The sequence below is a fragment of the Podarcis pityusensis genome, assembly GCF_964106645.2.
Source record: "Podarcis pityusensis genome assembly, chromosome: 10".
Lineage (NCBI taxonomy): Eukaryota > Metazoa > Chordata > Lepidosauria > Squamata > Lacertidae > Podarcis > Podarcis pityusensis.
The window spans coordinates 62,248,289-62,271,420 of record NC_138035.1 but is presented as its reverse complement, the minus strand read 5'-3'; the positions used below and the strand labels follow the sequence as shown (position 1 = coordinate 62,271,420).

The 23,132-nt window shown below is 41.4% G+C and overlaps 1 protein-coding gene across 1 annotated transcript in view; it reads left to right on the top strand.

The window, feature by feature from the left end:
• The window catches only part of MOV10L1 (Mov10 like RNA helicase 1), a 42,476-nt gene continuing 19,344 nt past the window's right edge, over positions 1-23,132 (top strand). Inside the window, exons 1-15 of the mRNA XM_081023480.1 lie at positions 1-192; positions 5,977-6,161; positions 10,159-10,315; positions 10,971-11,083; positions 12,647-12,837; positions 13,125-13,265; positions 14,946-15,076; positions 15,200-15,377; positions 16,884-17,078; positions 18,846-18,960; positions 19,918-20,095; positions 21,023-21,093; positions 21,679-21,770; positions 22,042-22,100; positions 22,882-22,991. Of these exons, the coding sequence (XP_080879606.1) occupies positions 105-192; positions 5,977-6,161; positions 10,159-10,315; positions 10,971-11,083; positions 12,647-12,837; positions 13,125-13,265; positions 14,946-15,076; positions 15,200-15,377; positions 16,884-17,078; positions 18,846-18,960; positions 19,918-20,095; positions 21,023-21,093; positions 21,679-21,770; positions 22,042-22,100; positions 22,882-22,991 (2,004 nt within the window). The 5' untranslated portion in view covers positions 1-104. The remainder of the gene's footprint in view (positions 193-5,976; positions 6,162-10,158; positions 10,316-10,970; positions 11,084-12,646; positions 12,838-13,124; positions 13,266-14,945; positions 15,077-15,199; positions 15,378-16,883; positions 17,079-18,845; positions 18,961-19,917; positions 20,096-21,022; positions 21,094-21,678; positions 21,771-22,041; positions 22,101-22,881; positions 22,992-23,132) is intronic.

Here is a 23,132-nt window from a genome sequence, read left to right as displayed (position 1 = left end):
GTCCGCCTCCCGCGCGACGCGTCTTTCGGTGTCCCGCGCTTCGTGGGGCGGAGGCGGAAAAGCGCGGGAAGCGCAAGAGAGGCGCCTAGCCGGCTTGTGAGAAGATGTACCACCTGTTTTCCAAAGTCGTCTCTTTTTTCTGGCGAAGGGCTGACGAGGAGATGGAAGGAGGCAGGCGCCGGGCAGCCGGAGGTAGAAGAAGCTGACTGACTCCCCCCCCCCCCCATTTCCTTCCCCTCCGAGCTCAGCTTTGTTCCCTTCCTTGGGTTCCTTCCTTCAGGGTCTACTCGGAAGTAAGCCTGGTTTAGTTCCGTGGTTCTTACTCCCAGGACAGCGAGCATAGGACTGGAGCCTTAAACACACACAAAAAGCCTTTGACGTCCCTGCTCAGGCCCTCCCTATTCCTTTCTTAAATTTTTTTTATTAATTTTCCATTTAAACATATATAATCCCATCATTATTATCCACTTTACCTCTATGGCTCTTTAGAGCCTATCGCCTTCCTTCCCTCCCACCTCTTGGCTTTCAAAATTAACCTCACAGCATTTTATATATTTTCCAGTTCTAATAAAACTCATCACAAAATACCTCAAAGTTTAAATAAATGTAAAAAGGTAAAAAAAAAATTATCATTACAAGTCGTCAGATAACCCTACTAGTGTTGTTAATTGCTTACAATGATCTTTCAAATACTCCTGAAGCGAACGCAACCCACTTCTGCGCATGTGCGGATTGCGATTCGCTGCTTCTGCGCATGCGGTGACGTAATTTTAAGTGCCTGCGCGAGTGGCAAAACCCAGAAGTAACACGTTCCGAAAATGCTCAACCTGGAGCTACTTCAACCCGAGGTATGACTGTATTGTGTAAATTTACTCCAATCTTTTATTATTTGTTATTTATACCCCGCCCATCTGGCTGGGTTTCCAAAAAGTATTTTGGAATACTTGATCGCGCTGGTTTGGGATTTTTCCCGTCAGCTTCGCCAGTTCTGCAAAGTCCATCATTTCCATATGCCACTCTTCACTGATGTCTTTCTTGGCATTAGCTACCTCATTATTATTTTTTTACAAAAAGGCTTTATAGGGTCACAGAGTCGTAGAGTTGGAAGGCACCACAATAATAATAGTAATAATAATAATAATTTTTATTTATACCACGCCCTCCCCAGCCAAGGCCAGGCTCAGGGCAGCTAACAAGCAATAATAAAAACAAGTTGAATGAATACAACTTAAAAACAACATCAAAATATTGAAACATTAAAATATAAAAATGCAGCCTCATCACAGGAGGAGAAAGAAAAAAGAAAGTGCGAGGGAATCAAATTGGCTCCAAGCCAAAGGCCAGGCAGAAAAACTCTGTCTTACAGGCCCTGCGGAAAGAAATTAGATCCTGCAGGGCCCTGGTCTCATGAGGCAGAGCGTTCCACCAGGCCGGAGCCAGTGTGGAAAAGGCCCTGGCTCTGGTTGAAGCTAATCTAACTTCCTTAGGGCCCAGGACCACTAGGGTGTTGCTATTTATGGACCTTAAGGCTCTCCGTGGGACATACCGGGAGAGGCGGTATGAGGGTCCTAGGCCGTGAAGGGCTTTAAAGGTCAAAACCAGCACCTTAAATCTGACCCTGTACTCCACCGGGAGACAGTGCAGCTTGAAAAGCACTGGATGAATATGCTCCCAAGGCAGAGACCCCGTGAGGAGCCTCGCTGCAGCATTCTGCACCCGCTGGAGTTTCTGGGACAGCTTCAAGGGCAGCCCCGCGTAGAGCGAATTACAGTAGTCAAGCCTGGAGGTGACCGTCGCATGGATCACTGTGGCCAGGTCGGGGCGGGAAAGGTAAGGAACAATGACCATCTAGTCCAGCCTCATCTTTTTGCCCGACCAGAGACTTGAACCCATGACCCTCAGATTGAGAGTCTGTAAATGGGTAAAATCGTTAGTAGGATTGGAATGTCACTCGTCGTTTAATGGTGAATTTTGGACACAATGGAGGGATAAAAGATTTGGATTATCATAAAAGATGCAGGAGGAAATGATTAACAAAGGGGAGGAGGGAATTGCAAGAGATTCCTTGGAATCTTATTTCTATGTTGTATGTTGAATATGTGACTGTAAAATTTTAATCTAAAAAACCAAATAAATCTTAGATAAAAAAAGAGAGTCTCATGCTCTCCCAACTGAGGTATCCCATAATTATTAGCTATTCAGTTTACGTACCGTCCTTTATCCAGAGATCCCAGGTTATTATAATAATGACTTGTTGCCTTGAGATCTCTGTCCCAAGAATAGTGGTTCTTGTATGCATCACTTAAAAGTCTTAAGGGGCATTTTAATTTATTACTGTTATTATTAGAAAAGAGAATCCATTCATCGTTCTGCCCGGACACTGAGGTCCAGCGCCGAGGGCCTTCTGGCGGTTCCCTCATTGCGAGAAGCAAAGCTACAGGGAACCAGGCAGAGGGCCTTCTCGGTAGTGGCGCCCGCCCTGTGGAATGCCCTCCCATCAGATGTCAAAGCGATAAACAACTACCTGACATTCAGAAGACAACTTCCCCTGCTCAGGGAAGTTTTTAATGTGTGATATTTTAGTGTATTTTTGGGTTTCTGTGGAAGCCGCCCAGAGTGGCTGGGGAAACCCAGCCAGATGGGCGGGGTACAAATAATATATTATTATTATTATTATTATTATTATTATCATTATTATTATCATTATTATTATTATCCTGTGGACAATGCTGTTCCCTCCAAATTGGGGGCAGCACTTCCCATCAGCTTCAGCTGCTGAGGGATCTTGGGAGTTGTAGTCAGATCTGGCCCATCCATGAGGCAAGGTTAGGTGACCACCTCAGGCAGCAGATCCTGTTGTAGATATTATTTCTTAATTTTATATTCTTTATTGAAAAATAAAAAGTACATAACTACAAGTGCACAGAGCAAGGTATCACACACAGAGAGAGATCCTGATGTAGAGCTTTATTTCCCCATCTTCACCCTTGTTGCTAATGGAGATTTTCACTCGCTCTTTCTTCCTTCATTTCAGGTGCCAAAATGTTTTGGTGTGCCCTGGTTGTAGGCCACAGCTATTGGCAGAAACCAAGTTGGCCACCCCTCATATATTTATTATTTTACTTGTTGAAAATAAATTAACAACAACAAAGCCTGTACTAGGAAATCTGGAATAGATTCCTTTAAGAATTTGCTCCTCTTGGCTACAAAAGAGCCTTTCTAAGAAATCTACTAACATTCTAGGCTTCTATATTTCTACATTTTCTGGGAACGATTCCTACTTGTTGCCTAATTTGTGTCCAACTTTTGTGTGTGTTCTATTTGTCACGTGATGTTTACTGTTAGTAATCAGTGAATTTCTAAGAAGTGTAGTTCTGTGAATATTACTACATACACACCCACACGAATGCTGACATTTCAAGTGACTACAACTAGAGTTCATGTAAACATTACTTGTTCAAAAAGTGAGTAGCTGTTCATAAACCAGCCTTGTAAGGAAGCCCATTAATGTTACTAGCCTTCGGGGGGGGGGGGGAGCCTGGTTAGCCTGCTGGAAGCTTGTAGAGGAGGGATGAAAAACTCTGCCCCTTCTCCACTCATTCTCATATACAGTATAGAAGTCCATGTACTTGCTTGCATGCGATTCCTTATTGCCTATCACCGCTTAAATACAAGGATATAGTAAACACATAATGTTTGTCATATAAATTATGTGTTTTTGAAAGGTGTGCTCTTCTTTGAAGCTAGCCTTTTCGCTTTACCAAAGGGTTTAAGAAATATCACGCATATTCACTGGGAATTCTCTTCAGTGTTTATCAGTCTTACTTAATTTCTATAGTTCGTGGCACTCTTCTAAATTGTGGGCCTTTGTAGGTGTAACTAGACATTACTTTGTCTAGTGAGATTGACAGTGTTATCTCAATCTCACACATATACTCACCAACCATGCATAGAAATGACTGTCAACATGAGAATGTCTCAGTGCTCAAGTTGATTCAGGGGGAGGAGGAGAATTTATATGAAATTGTTCCTCTTCTGCATTTTTCCTTTTTCTAATTACTAGGCTGCTAACAATTATGGCAGCTTTATATCCAGATTCCAAATGCATTGTCTGTGAATATGTCCTGCTGACTGATAGCATGATTACAGAAGGTAGCCACAAGTGCCAAGGGGTGTATCCAGCTAAGTCCTACTCAGATAAACCTGTTGAAATTGATAAACGTTTAAGTTAGTAATGACATTGACTGCAACAACTCTGAGTGCAACACTGAATGTCTATAAGCCTTTACAAATGATACACATTGGGGCAAAAAAATCCCAATTTTATGTATGTGGTAATGGGGTCTGAACTGGCAGTGACTGAAAAGTAACAAGACTCTGTGGCTGTAGTAGATAGTTTGTTGAAGAAGTTGGCCCAATGTGCAGTATGCTGTGAAAAAGCTGAATTCCATGTTGGGGTTCATAAAACAAATTTAGGATTACCTCCCCAATGTGGAAAGGTTACAACATTTGACACTCTTTTCGTGCACAATAATATACATGGTGTAGAGCAGTGGTTACCTGTTAGCTAAGTACTGCATACCCCCTGTTTTTGAAAAGCCAAGCCATAGACTCCCTACTTTTGAAAATTTTGATATGGTAGTTTTTGTTATGTGAATGGCGTCACAAATCTCGTGGGTGGGTTACGTGGACCCTCTGTGGTCAGCAGGCCACCAGTTGGGAACCCCTGCGTAGAGAAAATGAATACAGAGTTGTTTTTCTCCCTCTGAATATCAGTTGCTGAGAGTCGCAGCTGAGAGTTCTCTTGTGCTTGCAGGTTTCCCATAGGCATCTGATCGTCCACTGTAAGAACAGGATGCTGGAATAGATAGACCTTTGGCTTATGATCTTAATGTCTGGAGGTCTGCAGGTTTGCCACCCTTATATAAGTTATTCCCAAGACTAAGGAAACCCTGTCTGTAAAGTTGTACATAGGACTTTGCTTCCTCTTTCAGTAGACTTAAAACCTACAGTAGTTGTGAGTTGCTTTTATTCTGAGGAACTATTGGCTATTTTCTTGGTGGTGAATGGGAAGGTCTTCCCCCTCCATGTTGTGGTTTTGATGTTTGTCAAACAAATTTATCTGACCTGATCCCCATTTGGAGATAGCTATTCCCCACAAAACCATAATGTACTGTATAGTGAACTGTGGAGAATGTTAGAAACCCCCAGAACATATATAGGGAAATTGCCATTAAGAATATAGAAATTGGATCTCCCTTGATATTCATCAAGTTCAGCTCAACTAAATTTTGCATTGATAAGCTCTCTTTGGTGAAGGCCGTTCCAACACTAGGGCTGCCGGGTGTTATACCTGGAAAGTTTCCCAATGTGGTATTATCATTTAAATAAACTCAGTAAGATTCCTTACCTCCTGTCAAAGAATTAACCAAATTAAGATAATTCAGTTTTCTCTACATTTGGCCAAAATGCCAAATTATGGTTTGGTACCACAGGAATAATCCTGGAAGGAGCTTTGGGCTTGCATGTTAACTTCCTTCCTTCCCTTGCTCAAGTGCAAATCATAGTTTTGTCAGTTTGGATGTTTTGGTAAAACTATGGTGTGACAAAACCCAGACAATAACTCATTAATCTGAGGTTGTAAAAGTAAAGGACCCCTGAAGGTTAAGCCCAGTCCTTTTTTACTCTGAGCTTGTGAGGAAAGGAGAGAAAAGGCAAGTATCGGCTTCATTTGCTCCAATAAGCTAGTCATAAAAAACCACTTTGTTTCTATGCTGCTTTAGAATCTAATCAGAAGAGGGGAGGGAAAACATACGAATAAATAACATTTATTTTGCTAACCATCGTCATTTATAGAAATCCTTACAGATGTTCTGTTAGAGGTGGCAAGATGCAGCAAGAATAATTTCCCAATGCTGTAGCAAATACAGCAAATTATTTTTTACACAACTTAAATGTATTTTGTCTTCTTTTTAGATGGCAGTGAGTTAAAAACCGTAAATGGTGTAGTGACAAGATTCTGCCTAGACTACGGCTTGATAGATGATTTGATCTGTTTCACCAGCGAAGCTGTGATGAGCAACATTCCACTGCAAGTTGGACAGCAGGTTGTAGCTCTTGTTGAAGAAGATAAAACCTCTCATGGATTAAGGGCAATCAGGGTGAGATTCAAATAAATAAATAGCTATAGAAATTGGTCATGTGATTATGTTAACTGTCTGTAAAATAAACTTTAATTTTTTATATAACTGATCTCAGTTGATCAGAGTGAGAGACTTTCCTATATATGCCTATTCGGCAAGAAAGCCGAAGTCACTTCAGACTCTTGAGCGTAGATAAGCTCTTCCTCTACCAATTTAGGGCTTTTGTCAACACTTCCACTTGTCCCGCCACTTCTCCCTCACTGGGGAAACCCGCTGCTTACTGTTGAATCAGAACAAATGCCAATCATTTTTTCAGTAGATTGATGTTTGTTCCAACTAAGCAGTAAACAGCAGGTTTTCCAGAAGAAAGGAGGGGGGGACAAAGGAAAAAAACTAATCGGGCCTCTGTGTTCTAGATACAGAACAAGCATAAGTGTGGACAAGCCCTTACTGTGAAGTCAACAAGATCTTTCAGTGGAAAACATGATTTAAACACATTTTTCTTGCTAATTTAAACCAATCTGCTCTGAAATTCAGCATTTTATTAAATGTTTCCATAAATGGATTTGAGTATTACTGAGCTGAAGAACAAGGAGCCAACCTGATTTAGTTCAGATAGATTTATTATTTCATAGTGTGTAGTTTGGTCCATATACATTTATTAACTGGTAGTGAGCTGTCTCAGTTTATACAGAAAAGATCATAATTTGCCAGTGGTCTTCAGAAGGCAGCCACTGTTATGTTCAGCTACCCATGAAAGAGGATGTCTCCTTTATAAGAACAAAGTCTTTGTTCACCTGGCTCTAGAAACAGTTTGTGCGTTTGTAGTGTAGCTAGGCCCCTAACAGTCAATTTTTAAAGAATGAATTTGCATGTGATAAAGCATATAAAGTACTGTACATCGCTGGTGTTCCAGATGGAGGAATACCTACAGGACCCAGTAGGTGGCAGAGTTGTCCCACTGGCTGTAGTTCCAGTAGTCGGCTACAGCCTCCTCTAGAATCAGCAAGGCTGGCACTAGACAAAATACAACATCAAGAGAGAAGAGAATGTGGTATGAAAAACTAAATGTTAGATGCAAGTACCTCTCCAAAAATGTACAGTAATCATTTCCAGGGATTTGTAGAAAAAAACACTAAGCAATGATGCATATGGAAAGATGATGATAATAATAATAATAGTTATTATTATTATTATTATTATTATTAATAGCAGAGGAACCAGAGACCAAATTGCAAACATGCGCTGGATTATGGAGAAAGCTAGAGAGTTCCAGAAAGACATCTACTTCTGCTTCATTGACTATGCAAAAGCCTTTGACTGTGTCGACTACAGCAAACTATGGCAAGTTCTTAAAGAAATGGGAGTGCCTGATCACCTCATCTGTCTCCTGAGAAATCTCTGTGTGGGACAAGAAGCTACAGTTAGAACTGGATATGGAACAACTGATTGGTTCAAAATTGGGAAAGGAATACGACAAGGCTGTATATTGTCTCCCTGCTTATTTAACTTATATGCAGAATTCATCATGCGAAAGGCAGGGCTGGATGAATCCCTAGCCGGAATTAAGATTGCTGGAAGAAATATCAACAACCTCAGATATGCAGATGACACAACCTTGATGGCAGAAAGTGAGGAGGAATTAAAGAACCTTTTATTGAGGGTGAAAGAGGAGAGCGCAAAATATGGTCTGAAGCTCAACATCAAAAAAACAAAGATCATGGCCACTGGTCCTATCGCCTCCTGGCAAATAGAAGGGGAAGAAATGGAGGCAGTGAGAGATTTTACTTTCTTGGGCTCCATGATCACTGCAGATGGTGACAATGGCCACGAAATTAAAAGACACCTGCTTCTTGGGAGAAAAGCAATGACAAACCTAGACAGCATCTTAAAAAGTAGAGACATCACCTTGCCAACAAAGGTCCGTATAGTAAAAGCTATGGTTTTCCCAGTAGTGATGTATGGAAGTGAAAGCTGGACCATAAAGAAGGCTGATCGCCGAAGAATTGATGCTTTTGAATTATGGTGCTGGAGGAGACTCTTGAGAGTCCCATGGACTGCAAGAAGATCAAACCTCTCCATTCTGAAGGAAATCAGCCCCGAGTGCTCACTGGAAGGACAGATCCTGAAGCTGAGACTCCAATACTTTGGCCACCTCATGAGAAGAGAAGACTCCCTGGAAAAGACCCTGATGTTGGGAAAGATGGAGGGCACAAGGAGAAGGGGACGACAGAGGACGAGATGGTTGGATAGTGTTCTTGAAGCTACCAACATGAGTTTGACCAAACTGCGGGAGGCAGTGGAAGACAGAAGTGCCTGGCGTGCTCTGGTCCATAGGGTCACAAAGAGTCGGACACGACTAAACAACAACAACAACCCCACCCATCTGGCTGGGCTTCCCCAGCCACTCTCGGCGGCTTCCCAAAAAATATTAAAATACTGTAATACATCAAACATTAAAAGCTTCCCTAAACAGGGCTGCCTTCAGATGTCTTATAAGTCTGGTGGGAGGGCGTTCCACAGGGAGGGCGCCACTACCGAGAAGGCCCTCTGTCTGGTTCCCTGTAACTTGGCTTCTCGCAGTGAGGGAACTGCCAGAAGGCCCTCGGTGCTGGACCTCAGTGTCCGGGTAGAACTATGGGGGTGGAGATGCTCCTTCAGATACTGCAAAGAAGCAGCACTTCTTCCCATCCTGAAAATAGGAAGGGTCATTTTCCATTAAATTTGCAGGAAGTTGCCAGCAGATCGCTCCAGAACGAGACAGATCAATTCTGTTGAGAGCTGTAAATCAAAGCGAACTCAAACCGAAGAAAGCTAACACGTACGAATTTAAACTGAAGAGAAACCTAATACATACATGCAGCAGTGTTTTGGTTCTGCTGCAGTTCATACTTGTCTTGCTGTCTGCTGTGGCAAAATTACATAATTTACATACAGCAATTAATTACGTTGTCGTTACGTTATTCCACCATTTCTGTACAAAGACAATGCAAGGAGGTGGGGGGATAAAATCACTTATATGTCATTTGCGGACTGAAAATAATAACAGTGCTGAATACCAATCATATCTGCTGGATTGATTTCTATTCCAGAGATGGGACAAATAAGGGAACATTGGGAATTTCCATTCATCTTTGTTTTTGTCAGAATTCTCCAACATCCCTAACTGGCAGTAGTTCTGTAACTGCCCAAGATGGAAGGTACAGTAATCAGCTAGAATTGAGCAGTTAACCCATCCAGCAGAGTACATATTAAGAAGCTTCCTAATACACACTTTGGTAGTCTTCACAGTATCAAATTATCTCACCTTGTTCCGGTGGTTGATACGTATATAAAGAAAAATTTAAGACGCATTCACAAGCAACTTCCAGTGGTCATTGATAAACTTTGGAAAGTCTTAGAAAGCATATACCTTCTTCTGGTTCAGCACCCCACCCCCAACAGTGTGCACCCTCTCATCTAGTTCTCTTACCAAGCTGGCTTGATTAAATGGCACACCTGATTCCTTGTTGGGCCAAGGAATGTATGAGCCCTTACAATCTGAGTGCATGCTCTAATGGTAGGTTCAGCAGAACTTAAAATTAATTAAACGATACCAAAACTTTCCTTTCTGAAACTCTCTGCTCCTGCTTTCAAAGCCAAGATCTGTGAGCAGCCACCTGCATTTCCACCCTCTCCAGTGTCTGCAGCTCAGTGTACTGGATCCTCATGGCTCTCTTTAAGTGCCTTTGTGTCTTTTGACATCTCTTCATGGCCAAAATACTGGTAAGCTCTCTAATATAAGGCTGATCCTGGTTGGTTTTGGCCCCTTGGTTTCTACTGAGCACACTTCCAGGTTCAGTCCATAAAGATTTGTATTGGTGGAAGGTTGACAGCTATGTACATGTTTGAAGAAGTTGTGCAGCATTTGGAGAGGGGCCACAATTCAACAGAAGAACCTCAGCCTTAGGTCTCAAATCACATTTGAAGGTCCTGCTAGGATGCCTCCTGTAGGTAATTTTGATTTGTTCTACAGGTAGAAAAGGTATCTGATAAATGGGAAGATGACAGCAAATGTCCTTATCAAGGGGACCAGGACACCAAAACACTCATTGGCCGTATTACTTCTCTAACTGCAGTTGGTGGCAGCGTTAATCAGACAACCTCCTTTTCCATGGATGATGTTTGTGAAGGTAACTGTTATGCCTACCTTGACAATTGTTATAAACACAAAGTTGTGATTTTAAGTTGCAGTGGGTTTTTTCTTTGAAAATTGCTTTAGATGAGTTGACAAAAGGGTTTCTAAGAACATAAACTGGTTTAGAAAACTGTGTTTTGTATATGTGAATCTGTAAGCATCTTTATCATCTCAGTTACATTTCAGAGATGTGTTTGCTCTTGAGAATAAGATCTTTATTGTTGAATAAGCCATGTAATCTTAGATCTGTTCAAAACTTGAATGAACTCTTGAAGTTTGGAGTACTTTCCCTTTTTCCATTTTGAAACTTTTTTTGACCTCTGGTATTTCGAAGAATAAAACAGTGCAGCAAATAGTCTTGTGATGCCTTGAAAACTAATGAATTTATTACAGCATAAGCTTTTGCAGGTTAAAGTCCTCAAAAGCTTATACCATGATAAATTCATTAGTCTTTAAGGTGCCAGAAAATTCCTGTTTTTTGCTGCAACATGCTAATATGGCTACCGTTCTGGTCACTGCTTCAGTTAATCCAAATTTTGGTCTAGTAGCTAGGTATATTTGCCTTTTACTGCTCCAGTACTTTTAACTCTTCTTAAAGTGGCTTAGCCTTGTTCAAACTGTTTCCATTTTCTTGTAACGTTATTGTTAAGGTTTTGACCCTTGTAAAGGAGATTGGGTGCAAGTAGAATATTTCATTAACCCAACAACCTGGACCAGTGAAGCAGTTTCTGTAAAGCCCTTGAGGTATAAGAGAATTGACAAGGTATGTCTATTGAATGGTTTAATTTTGGGATTTCTTAAAAATGTTGTATCAAATACTACAATGTAAAAGGAGAAAGGATGGGTAACTATATAGCAGGAACTGTCCTTGCATGTAAAGCTACCCTGTTTATATAGGAAGCATGTTCATTGTATTAAAATCTCCTGATTTGGGCCTCAACTCTGAAAACCACATTTTGGACTTCAAGTAGTTTAACTGTTAATGGTTTCCCTCTATCATCAGGATCCCTGACAATTTTAGTTCTGTGGAATCTGTAAAGGAGTCCTCAACCCTTCACAAGAGTACAGTTGCGAAGTATTATAGAAAGCCATGACAGTTAAACCACTGTAAAGTTTCAAGATTGTAGTTTAGGTATGCCTTTTGACTTGAAGCTTGTCGTGTGTGTGTGTGTGTGTGTGTGTGTGTGTGTACAGTGAGAGTTAGCTTGTGTCCATCAAATGGATTTCCAAACTTTGTCTGAATGTTACTTACACAGTGACATTGGGAGTGTCCTGAGACGTGCATAGAGGCAACCAAAGTATTAACACCTGAATGGAGCTGTAGTTTGGAAATGTTACTATTACTATGTAATGATCACTGGCAATTTTTAAAAATCCAGTTATTGACTATCACTCCACAGGAGATGTGGAGTGATCATTCGCTTTGAATGTAGTGCTCCAAGAGTCAAAGTTAACAAAACCAATATTTTGGTCAAGCAGCTCATAGAAGACGACTTAATGATATTTGGCAGTTAAGAACATTGAGGGGCATGCCGGGGGGGGCACAAAATCACACCTCTCCACTGTGGAGCCCATCTGGGCACCTCAGCGGAGGAATCTAGTTGCTGGCATGAGCTGTTGCGGCATCCCTGCACGGTTCCCATCGCCAGTCAGCTGACAGTACTATTAGAAGTGTGAGAAGAGTGCTCAGCAGGGCTCAGAGGGAAGAAAGATGGAGAGAGCAGGTGAGAGTTGCAGGAGGAGGGAAGAGGAAGGAGACAGAAGAGAAAGCAGCGAGTTGAAGGAGGCAGGAAGGCAGGTGGATGGACCGAAAGAGGAGAAGAGGCAGAGCAGAGCAGACTTTTTGAGTTTCTGGACCATGGTCTCTTACACCTTCAGAGGCGCCGATACATCTCCTTAACAAGGGAGCCTCTGAGATAATTAGAGTACAGTACAACATACAGTTTAAGGTTTAATATATTATATGGCAATTTTTAAAGAGTGTAGCGGTACCTCAGAACTCGAACAGCGTCGTTCTCGAACATTTCAGCTCCCAAATGCCAACAACCTGGAAATAAGTGCTCCGGTTTTGAAACGTTCCTCAGAACACGGATGTCCGACAAGGCTTTCCCTGTGCAAAAACTTAGCTGTCGGCCAACCAGAAGCTCAACCTTGAAACTCAAACATTTCAGAAGTTGAATAGTCTTCCGGAATGGGTTACGTTCGAGTTACGAGGTACCACTGTAATTGGATGGCTTGAAGTACAGTGCCCACTCAGTAACCTCAAATGGGTTATGCATTCTTACATTGATTTTATTGCATCTAAAGATGACTACATTTTTTACAGCTTCGTGTTTCCAGTGTGTGTGGAAGAACTGGTGTAGTCGATGACAGTATCTTTTTCACCCTGGATTTCCTGAAACTTCCTGATGGTTATTTTCCTCGTAGACATGACCTTGTCAATGTGGTGGTTGTGGAGAGTAACCAATCATGTTATATCTGGAGAGCACTTTGTATGGCTCCAGCAGAAAATAACTGGTAATAAAAAACTTCTTCTCTCAGTCAACGACTGCTTAGAGTTCACTTTTAAAAAATCTACTTTGAAGTGAGGCCAGAAGTGTTAAAATTGCATTCATAATTCTCCATGTATGTCTTCAGAAGAGTGGTTTAAAAAAATTCTGGTTTTAGCATTTTATGAAAGTTTTGTCAGTTTTAACTTTCTAACTTGAGAAAAGAAAAATGTAGATGTGTGTCAGATTGGGCTTTGTTACATAATTGTATATTCGTAGTTTTGCAGCGTGGTTTCTAATTTTGAAATCTTACAGGTCATCTCTAACCAATGCAACCAATTTGGATGAATCATATGAAAATTTAATGAAGGACAAAGAAGGCCTAGAGGTATCAAAAATGATAAACTTTGGAACACTAAAATTAGGAATGAATAAAAGCATCGAAGTATGGATAGAGTAAGTTGTAACTTCTTCCCTAGATTTTTTCTTTTAAAAGCATTTATTCTTTAAAAGCATTTATACATCATGAAACCATGACGTATTTTTTTCCTCATAGTTATCTTTGCAGTTGGGCTTTTAGAGTCCATTCAGCCAGGAGTTTGGAAGTGGGAGGGTCAGTAAAACTGGTAACATTCCTTTTGTAAATAGCTGCGTCATTAGATGCATGAAGCTTTAATGTGAAAAACTAATTTTACTACAATTTTAATTAATGATTGTAAATTTTGTGAATGGTAAGTAGCACACAAACCTCCATTTATTTCTAGCATTCTCCCTACACATACTGTTTGTTTATTGCACTTGCATTCCACCTTTTCCCCAAGAAGCTCCCAAGCAGAATACATGCTTCTCTCCTTCTTCATTTAATACAACAACTCTGTGTGGAAGGCTAAGCTGAGAGGCAGGGACTGGCCCAGTGAGCTTCATGGTTGAGTGGGGATTTGGATCCTGGTTCCCAGGTCCTAGTCTGACACATGAACCACTACACCACATTTAATTTAATTTCAGTGTTTTTAAATATCATTTAACCATGTAGTTTCTCAATGTACAATGAGGTTACAGAAGGGATGCAGTAGGAGTAAAATCAGTTGACATGAACCATAATATCAGAAAAGCGCACTTAAGATGCCTGCTGAAATAGAGTCTTCATCAAATGCCAGAATAACAGGAATGCAATCTGTCTGGAGTTAACTCTGCAAAGTTTGGTCCACAGTACTGTAATCATACCTCCTGGTGGAGATGAGCCATGCATCTGGACCATGGAGGACCCAGGTGATGTGGATTTCAAGTATTTGGTTATATGCCCCCCCCCACTGGAAAATGTAAATCTGGTGATGCTGCATCTTATGGCGAAAGGGCAGGTTAAGCCACATCTGTGTCACTACTTAAGCTTGATAAAGAGATGAAATAGGTTTGAATTTAAAAAAGAGTATTGTTGCATCTTTAAATAATAACAAATCTTGACCTGCATCCTTTCAGGCAATGACTGATTTACAAATGTTTCATATGTGCACGACTGCATTACAGCGACCCAGAAGGAGCTGGAAAAGGGGACGGAATGTGCTTATGCATGCTCCACCATTGCATGCAATGACCCAGAATGCAACAAATCAGGTGTTGCCTGTATGGAAGTAGTCTTTCCATTTACAGAAAGGTCTTTAATCTTGTAGAAGCCTCCACTAAACAACCTTTCATCAGTGCCACTTCCTAAGATGTTCCACAGGGTCCCCAATCTCTCTTAACAGATTTTCCGAAGGGTGGGATGAGTTGTTGAAATTAAGCTCCCCCTGTGTTCACGGATGCCACTGCTCCACCAAGTGCCCTTCTGCAGCTGAAAGGACTTTTTCCATTTGCATAAAGGCAGTATTGGATGCAACCCCTTGTGCCTTGTGGATGTCTTGGAACACAGACATGCTTGTCAGAGCATCTGCTTGCTACTGTCAAATTACAGTTTCAGCAGGGTAGGCGTGTGTATCATCTTACTGCTCTGGGCTCATATGGAGGAAGGTGTGGAATGTAAATCTAATAATGGTAGTAATAATAAATTGTAATAATAAATAGAATGAATTTCTATTGACGTATAAACAGTGAGGTTTAAATGTGTGTGTGTGTGTGTGTGTCCCCCCCCCCCCTTTTCAGGAATAAAGGGAAAGCAGCACATTCTTTAATTAGCTGCAAATTAGGTGGCTGGGATAAAGAGAAGCAATTTTGTCTTCAAGTGCCAGGAACATGTCAGAAGAGTTCTGCAGCATCCCTAGGGAATCCACCAGGTAAATATAAGAATATAAGAAAAAAGTCACACTTACATGCCTAATTCCTCTCTTGTCTATAAAGAAGCCTCGGCATGTTATATTCTGTGTAATTAGAATAGTGCAATTTGTTTACTTCCATAGAAGTTCAGCCTGTGGATGAAAACAATATTGGAGACGATAACAACTTTGTTAGCAGACAACCTGAGAAACTAGAAAAAGAGCAAAAAGAAACTGGAGAAGAGAAAACAGCAGAACCCATCAAGGCTATCTCTCTGCCTTCTGGGAGAAAGATTTCTATAGTAGTTACATGCACTGCAAAGTAAGTATACATTCTTTTTCTTGCTGTTTTAAAATGTTACAAAACAACAGTAAATTATGGGCTTTGGGATTAGTGGCCAGAAAGCTAACTGATAGTCAGAAGGAACTGCAGTCCAGTGTGCAATTTTTAGTAATGCAAATCCCTCGGTATGACACAACTTTGGTGTAGCTAAATACCTGCTTTTGGCTTCAGAAGATCTGGTTGTCTAAGAACAGATACTATATTCAACATTTATGTTTTCATATTCCTCCCCCTCAACATAAGTTTGGCTAGCACAGTGAAGGTTGCCTGCAGTGTGAAAAGGAATTGCCTAATTAGCAATTGATCTCATCAGGGAAGTAGCTGTCACCCAAGAGGGGATTCTAGCTCTCTGGAGTATGCACCAATTATTCAGAACAACATTTGAATCAGTCCTGGTTTATATGCAAGGGAATCTGTCTTTGCATGAAATATCTTACTGTTCAACCAGTTTGATCTTTTAAGGTGATCTTTGAAAGAATTTGTAATCAATGGCTCTGATTTAAAGTAGCCAGAGACGTTGGGCATGCCTCTCTGAATTCATAGGTTATGGCACCAGAACAGCTGAGTCAGTGGCAAAGCAAAGAGAGTGATGAGTATAGGAACTCACTTAATGAGAATAAGAGCAAAATAGGCTGGACAAATGATCAGAGGAATAGCAGATAATAAAAGATATTAAGTTGTACATGTGGCTTGCAATAGGGACAGGTATCCTCCAGAACTGGGACGTGGGTGGTGCTGTGGGTTAAACCACAGAGCCTAGGACTTGCTGATCAGAAGGTTGGTGGTTCGAATCCCCGCAACAGGGTGAGCTCCCGTTGCTCGGTCCCTGCTCCTGCCAACCTAGCAGTTCGAAAGCATGTCAGAGTGCAAGTAGATCAATAGGTACCACTCCAGCGGGCAGGTAAACGGTGTTTCCGTGCGCTGCTCTGGTTCACCACATGACCCGGAAGCTGTATGCTGGCTCCCTCAGCCAATAAAGCGAGATGAGCGCCGCAACCCCAGAGTCGGTCACGACTGGACCTAATGGTCAGGGGTCCCTTTACCTTTACCTTTATCCTCCAGAACAACTGCTATTTGCGTTTTCTCATACACTCGGCTAAGTTCATTGACAGATAAAGAGAGAGTGCTTTCTATTTCAGTCACTGGAACCTGTTTCACCGTCATGTCTGATGATGACTAGCTGTAATTTTGCACCTTCCAGGTCCAACAGTTTGCAGTCAAGAATGAAAAGTTGACTGTCTCATTCACAACTTTGCTCCATACATCTCTGTACACACCATTTTCATCTTTCACTCCTGTGTTCACCTTCCAACCTCAAGCTCTGCTGTCCACCAAAGAAGCGGAAAATTACTCAGATACTCAGATACTCTTTGTTTGGTTCTCTTGTTCGCGTTTATAGCACAGAGTAAAATGCAACTTTTCTATAGGCTTTGTCTCATTTAGGTTTTTTAATGAAAGCTTTGCCTTGCTTTTGTGCCTTTAAAGGAACCCTGGCTGCTGCAAAGACCTCTTGTTGCTCTGCTTTTCTGACTGTGTTATCGGTCGCTACATTGAAGCAACTATAGAAACAGAAGAGGAGTTATTAATAGCAGCCACTCAGCCTTTTTCCCAACGAAAACGTCAAATCACTTCGGACTCTCATAACGACAAGGCAACAATAGTTTTACCAGAATTGAAAAGGTACTGCCAAGTACACCATGATAATCTGCTTAAGCAAGCCTTTAGATTTTTTTAATTGAAAACTAATAATAATTGGGTGGGGTTATATTTGTTTTGTTGTATCCATCTTTGTTGTTGTGGAATAATTCTGCAATTTAAAGTTGTACTGGCAGCCATGTGAGCTACAGTGTGACAGTAATGGAGCAAAGTGAGCAGGCCAGCAGAGCAAGGGAGACCTTCCCATGTTCCCTCTGTTGTTGTCATCACTGCTGCCTCTTGCATGTATTCACAACAGAGCAAGGAAAGCTCAGAGTCCAAGCAAACGGGCAGCCACACAGACACATGGGTAGGTGGTCCGGCTGAGCGAACTGGCTAGCAGGAACTGTAGAATTGTAGAGTTGGAAAGGACCCTGAGGGTCATCTAGTCCAGCCCCCTGCAATGCAGGGATCTTTTTGCCCAAAGTGGGCCTCGAACCCACGAACCTGAGATTAAGATCCTCATGCTCTACCGACTGAGCCATTCCAATGGTTAACTAGAGACTCAGGAAAGCCTTCACACACTCTCCATCATTTTCACCACTCCTTAGTCCACTGCAGTCAAAAGGAAGCATGCATTTCAGAATACACACTTTCTTATTTTAGCAGCATGGGGCAAAGGGGGAAAAGACACTCTCCTCTTCCTTTCCCACTCTGTGAGTGGCAGCAACGTAATTCTTGGAATTGGGGTGAGCTGGAGGGGGGATAGGGGGTTGAAGAAAGCGTGAAGGGGTTGATGGGGGGGTTGGCGAGCAGCACGTGCAGAGGCAGCACCCTGAAGTATATACATAAAATCTTAAAAGTCTCATTGACTTCATTACCTGGTAGATCCCTGTTCCTTGTGGCCATTAGCTTAGCTTGACCATCAGAAAATTGAGGCTGGAGCTTGTAGTAGAGAAGATAATGTCCTTTACTTTTGTGGGCCAGTTCATTTACGGTTTTCAAGATAAAACCAGCACCTTGAAATGTGGCTGGGAGTTGACAGCAACAAATCTTCAGTCTCCATAATTATTATTTTTAATGACAGAGAATTGATTAGATAAATACAATGAGATTTTAAATATTCCTGTGACCCGATCTTTATTCTAAACTACAATAAAAGGATGCTACTTAGGGTGTTTGTTCTAGCTGTCCATTTCTTCAGGAAACTACATCTGTCAGTTTTATCCATTTTAGCACTCTTGAGTTCTTTAATCTTCCATCCTTCCCCATGGGAAGAGAAGCAGTTTCTCAATCAACTGTTGTTCCCACTTAAGTTGAATTTTAGAAAAGGACCACCAGACGTGTTGCAAATCCATATTAACAGCACTGGACATGATACAGATCTGTCTTAGCAACAGATTTCCCAATATTTAAATGTATTTACTCTGACTTCTTATGTTCAATCTTCGAAGGGCCATGTGCCTTCCAGAGCAAATGATGGTGGTTGGAATATGAAGGGGAAGTCACATTGGGCTAGTGGAATTCCTTGTGGTAATGGGATGACCAAGGTAGCTCTTTAACATGGATGTTGCATGTTTACCGATAAGGTCTGCGGGAACCAACTAATCTAAAATGTTTAAAATTTAAAATCTAGCAGGTCAGCGCCTTGCATTTTGTCAAGTCAGTCTCTAGTCCCTATGCATTTTGTGGCTGATAAGTTTTCTTAATTTGCTAAATGAAATCCCATCCTAACTGGCCAACTTGGAATATGTAAGAATTGATTTTGTATCCTGATAGTAAACTACTGTTTATTAACCTCTGGTGCCTTAGAATCTCAAGGAGACAACTACCAAGTTTCCTTCCCCAGTACCCTATTCCAGATCTATTAAGGAGATGTGTGGAAAAGAAAATGGACATACTGATTTTTCAGCCAAGTCTTGGAGAGGTAGGATGATACTGCTGTAACATAGATAACATACATAGCTCAGAGGCAGCTGAAGGGTGGGCTATAATTGCCTATAAATACGTGTTTTCATTGTGTTCTTAGTTTCTCCAAGCTTTATTCATTTCACTAGAGGAGTTTTTGGGAAGGGGGATGTTTGTTGCTAATGTTAAACAATAAAGGTAAAGGTACCCCTGCCCGTACGGGCCAGTCGTGTCCGACTCTAGGGTTGTGCGCCCATCTCACTTAAGAGGCCGGGGGCCAGCGCTGTCCGGAGACACTTCCGGGTCACGTGGCCAGCGTGACGAAGCTGCTCTGGTGAGCCGGCACCAGCGCAGCACACGGAAACGCCGTTTACCTTCCCGCTATAAAGCGGTACCTATTTATCTACTTGCACTTAAGAGTGCTTTCGAACTGCTAGGTGGGCAGGAGCTGGGACCGAAAGACGGGAGCTCACCCCGCCGTGGGGATTCGAACCGCCGACCATACGATCGGCAAGTCCTAGGCGCTGAGGTTTTACCCACAGCGCCACCCGCGTCCCTTAATTGTTAAACAATATTGAGCCAGAAATCCTTGCTGATCTACTGCAAATCACCCAGAGATATAGCAGTAGATCAGATCGACTTTCTGCCCACCCCAGCATTAAATGACCAGCTTTACCCCATTTGTTACACGGTGGACATCTTAAACTTGTTGTGCCCAGTCAGTACTTGGCTGTTGGACTGCCTTGGATTCTCTATAAATACTGCCTTGACTTCCATGATGAACAGATGGGAATATAGATGTGCTAAATAAAAAGACTTTGAGAAGTGCTTGCAGAATTGATGTGTGTTGTGACTTCCTCAAAAGCAATGTTTTCTTACATTGAGTTCACAGTTCCACAGCCCTTCATTGGTATTTGAGGGCTCTTGTGGTTCTGTAATATATAACTGATGTGATATAAAGCTTCTTTCTTTTCAGGCCCTGACTCTAGCTAATTATAAAGCAAAATTTTCTGCTCTGCTGTGGCTGGAGGAAATCTATGAAGAGATGGAAATCAAAGAATTATCTATGTGTGGAGTCACCTTGGAAAAGAATGGAAATTTGTTGGTACTTCGGGTGCCAGGAATTGCAGAGGGTCGCCCTTCTTTATGTATAGGTGTGGAATTTTCTATTGTCTTAAACACAGTGTTGATATCGCTCTGTCAGCAGAACATCTGAACAGCATTAAGTGGTCCTGCCAATACATTTTGGCAGGGCTCAGACCTAGTAAAGTACTTTTGTTTCTTATATCTTTTTTAGCCAAAAACCTACAGAAAATATACATATAAACATAAACCCTTTTTGATTTTAAAGTGCATCTCCTTTCATCTGAGATCTCAGCAATGTATCGCCTATCTGTTTTCATTTATTTCCCAATATGACAGAAAAATTCAGAAACAGCAGAATAAGTAGGGTATATAAAGCTCCATAGCAGTGTCCTTAAAGTCCTGACATATACAGTGGTACCTTGAGTTACAAATGCCACAGGTTACAAACGCTTCAGGTTACAAACTCCGCAAACCTGGAAGAGTTACCTCGAGTTGAGAACTTTGCCCCAGGATGAGAACGGAAATCGTGTGCTGGCGGCGCTGTGGCAGCAAGAGGCCCCATTAGCGAAAGCATGCCTCTAGTTAAGAACAGTTTCACGTTAAGAACGGACCTCCAGGATGAATTATGTTTGTAATTACAGGTACCACTGTAGCTGGGTTTTAAAATCACAAATCCTAATAATCTTTCATAAAGATGTTACAGTGGTACCTCGTGTTAAGTACTTAATGGGGCCTCCTGCTGCTGCTGCGCCACTGGAGCACGATTTCTGTTCTCATCCTGAAGCAAAGTTCTTAACCCGAGGTACTATTTCTGGGTTGGTGGAGTCTGTAACCTGAAGTGTATGTAACCCAAGGTACCACTGTATTTCACAATAGCACTATGCTGATCATTCTCAGTAATAGATCTTTTCTTTCAGTCTCCTGTGTACAGGATAGCCACCTAATTGCTATAATTTGTACAGGACCAATGAAATAATTTATATCTTCTAATTCAGGTGACAGAGTAATATTAAAGACCCAAGATTATTCAGAGCCCATAGTCCACTACATTGCATTTGTCACTGAGGTAAGCTCCCCATATCTTTTGCTTTATTTGGCTTTTGTCCTGTTTCATTTGTTTTTTTTAACACTGATGCCCTATCCATGTTTACTGAGAAGTAAGTGGGACCTACCCCCAGGTAAGCATTTATAGCATGACAGCCTAAGATTTTGAAAGGAAACAAAAGTACAAGAAATACTTTGTTAATGGTATTCCTCGGAATTATTTTATATCTGAGTTCTTAGATATGTTCAGTGCTTCTAATCTGAATTTCAACAGTTAAATGCAATTTCTGTTAAAACGTTTTTCTTAAAAGCTTAAAAGTTACTGTTAGCATAGAACACCCTCCCATCAGATGTCAAGGAGATGAGTAACTATATAACCTTTAGAAGACATCTGAAGGTAGCCCTGTATATGAAAGCTTTTAATGTTACTATGTTTATATATATATATGTTGGAAGCCACCCAGAGTGGCTGAAGCGACCCAGTCAGATGGGTGGGGTACAAATAATTATTTATTTTTATCATCGCCATCATACCATGTTAAGAGTTCTGTCAGTGCTACAACATAATAAATAATTGTTGGTGGTCTTTTTTCCTTTCTGTATACAGATTCATGATGAAGAGGTTACTCTGAAGCTTAACCCACAGTTTGAACAGGCATATAATTCTGAACCTATGGATGTGGAATTTACTGTTAGCAGGTATGCTTTTTTAAAAATTGTATTTCAATTCATTATGAAGCAAAAGGGCACACATTCTTCACGCAACTCGGGAAATGCTGAATAATATATTTCAGAGTCACAGTTTTTCGTAGGTGTTAATGTGCATTGACTTAACAGAACTAGCTAGCTTATGAAACTAGTATTTTCTTATTGTAAATATAACATCAGCCCTAAAGTATATTAGGTATGTCACGTATATTGATTATGGATACTATTGTGGTCTCTTACTAGTAATCTGATCTGTTGACAGGACCACCAGTCGAAGATGCCATTTTGCAGTAGAACAAGCCATACATTTAGGACAAAAAGGTGGGATATTTGTGTCATCTCATATATCAGATCAGTTTTCCTACATTACCATACGCTACTACTACTACTAATAATAATAATATTAATTAATTAATTAATTAATTAATTAATTGTACCCCGCCCATCTGGCTGGGCTTCCCCAGCCCCTCTGGGCAGCTTCCAACAAAGATTAAAAATACATTAAAATGTCAGACATTGAAAGCTTCCCAGAACAGGGCTGCCTTCAGATGTCTTCTAAATGTCAGGTAGTTGTTTATCTCATTGACATCTGGTGGGAGGGCGTTCCACAGGGCGGGCGCCACTACCAAAAAGGCCCTCTGCCTGGTTCCCTGTAGCTTTGCTTCTTGCAGTGAGGGAACCGCCAGAAGGCCCTAGGCGCTGGACCTCAGTGTCCAAGCAGAACGATGGGGGTGGAAACGTTCCTCCAGATATACTGATGTGTCTCGGGACAGTTTTTTGGTGTAGAACTGGAGTTGAGGTTTGAAGCTGCAAGTCTTTGTGTCCACAGGGGAGTAACTAATACACTTTGGAGAGAGTGTTACTGTTTGAATTTTTGCTGACTTCGTAACTTGGATTCCCCCCGCCCCTGCGGGCTACTTCAGCTGAAAAAGGGTTAGGCTGAGGGAAGACACTATTGAAATTCTGATCCTTAAAAGACTGCAAGACTAAATCCTGTTGACATCTTCTACTGTCAGTTTCTATTAAGCAATTCAGTGGATCAAATTCTTATTCAGAATTATACACCATTCCCGTTTCTCTCTCCTTCCTGTTCTTTCCCAAGTTTTATTTCCATATCAGGTCACTGTGCAATCTCCACAAGTTGTCAAGCAGTGGCGTGATTCAGAATGTCTTTCCGATGCACAAAAGCAAAACATCACAGAAGAAGATGAGGTATGCCTTTGCCATCCATTTATTATCTGCTTTACAATAAGCTATTTACTACCAAATGGTGTGGCAGTCTGTAAAGTTAAGATGTATAAGAGAACCTAATTTTGTTCCTTTGCAACTATAAATAGTCTACTTGCCAACATT